The following is a 439-nucleotide window of genomic DNA, read 5'->3' as shown; positions in this document are numbered from 1 at the left end:
AGCAGCAGCAAGAAGAAGAAGACATAGATACTAGCCTGGAGACAGTCAGAGTACCCCTGCGTGTTGTTTATAACACTGCAGTGTACGTACACCCCACGGCTCAGCCCCGGGGGCCCCCCGCCCCTCCCCACCGTCTTTACTATGCAATGCAATTCAGTAATATCTCAGGGGGCCCCCAGGGGCCCCCTCAACTGTACCCTACTGCGGGGGGCCCCCAGGGGGCCCCTGCGTTGCAGCCTCTGGGGGGCCCCCAGGGGCCCCCTGAGCTGCTCTCTCCTGGGGGCCCCCAGGGGCCCCCTGAGCTGCAGTCTACTGGGGGCCCCCAGGGGCCCGCTGAGCTGCAGGGGGAGAGAGACGAGGGGGGCCCCCCCCTGGGGGCCCCCCCTGATGATGACGTGATGATGGTATCGGTGCCGCTGCTGCTGTCGCAGTCGAAGGG

The 439-nt window shown here is 66.7% G+C and overlaps 1 protein-coding gene across 1 annotated transcript in view; it reads left to right on the top strand.

Annotated features, from left to right (window-relative positions):
• The window catches only part of EMH_0018060 (uncharacterized protein), a gene marked incomplete at both ends in the record, with an annotated part of 1,973 nt that extends 1,946 nt beyond the window's left edge, over positions 1-27 (top strand). Inside the window, one exon of the mRNA XM_013501046.1 lies at positions 3-27. Coding sequence (XP_013356500.1) covers positions 3-27 — 25 coding nt within the window. The remainder of the gene's footprint in view (positions 1-2) is intronic.
• Between the last annotated feature and the right edge of the window lie 412 nt (positions 28-439).

Source organism: Eimeria mitis, genomic scaffold (genome assembly GCF_000499745.2).
Source record: "Eimeria mitis Houghton genomic scaffold, Emh_scaff622, whole genome shotgun sequence".
Taxonomy (NCBI): Eukaryota; Apicomplexa; class Conoidasida; order Eucoccidiorida; family Eimeriidae; genus Eimeria; species Eimeria mitis.
The sequence above is the reverse complement of the archived record's forward strand: the minus strand, read 5'-3'. Positions and strand labels throughout refer to the sequence as shown.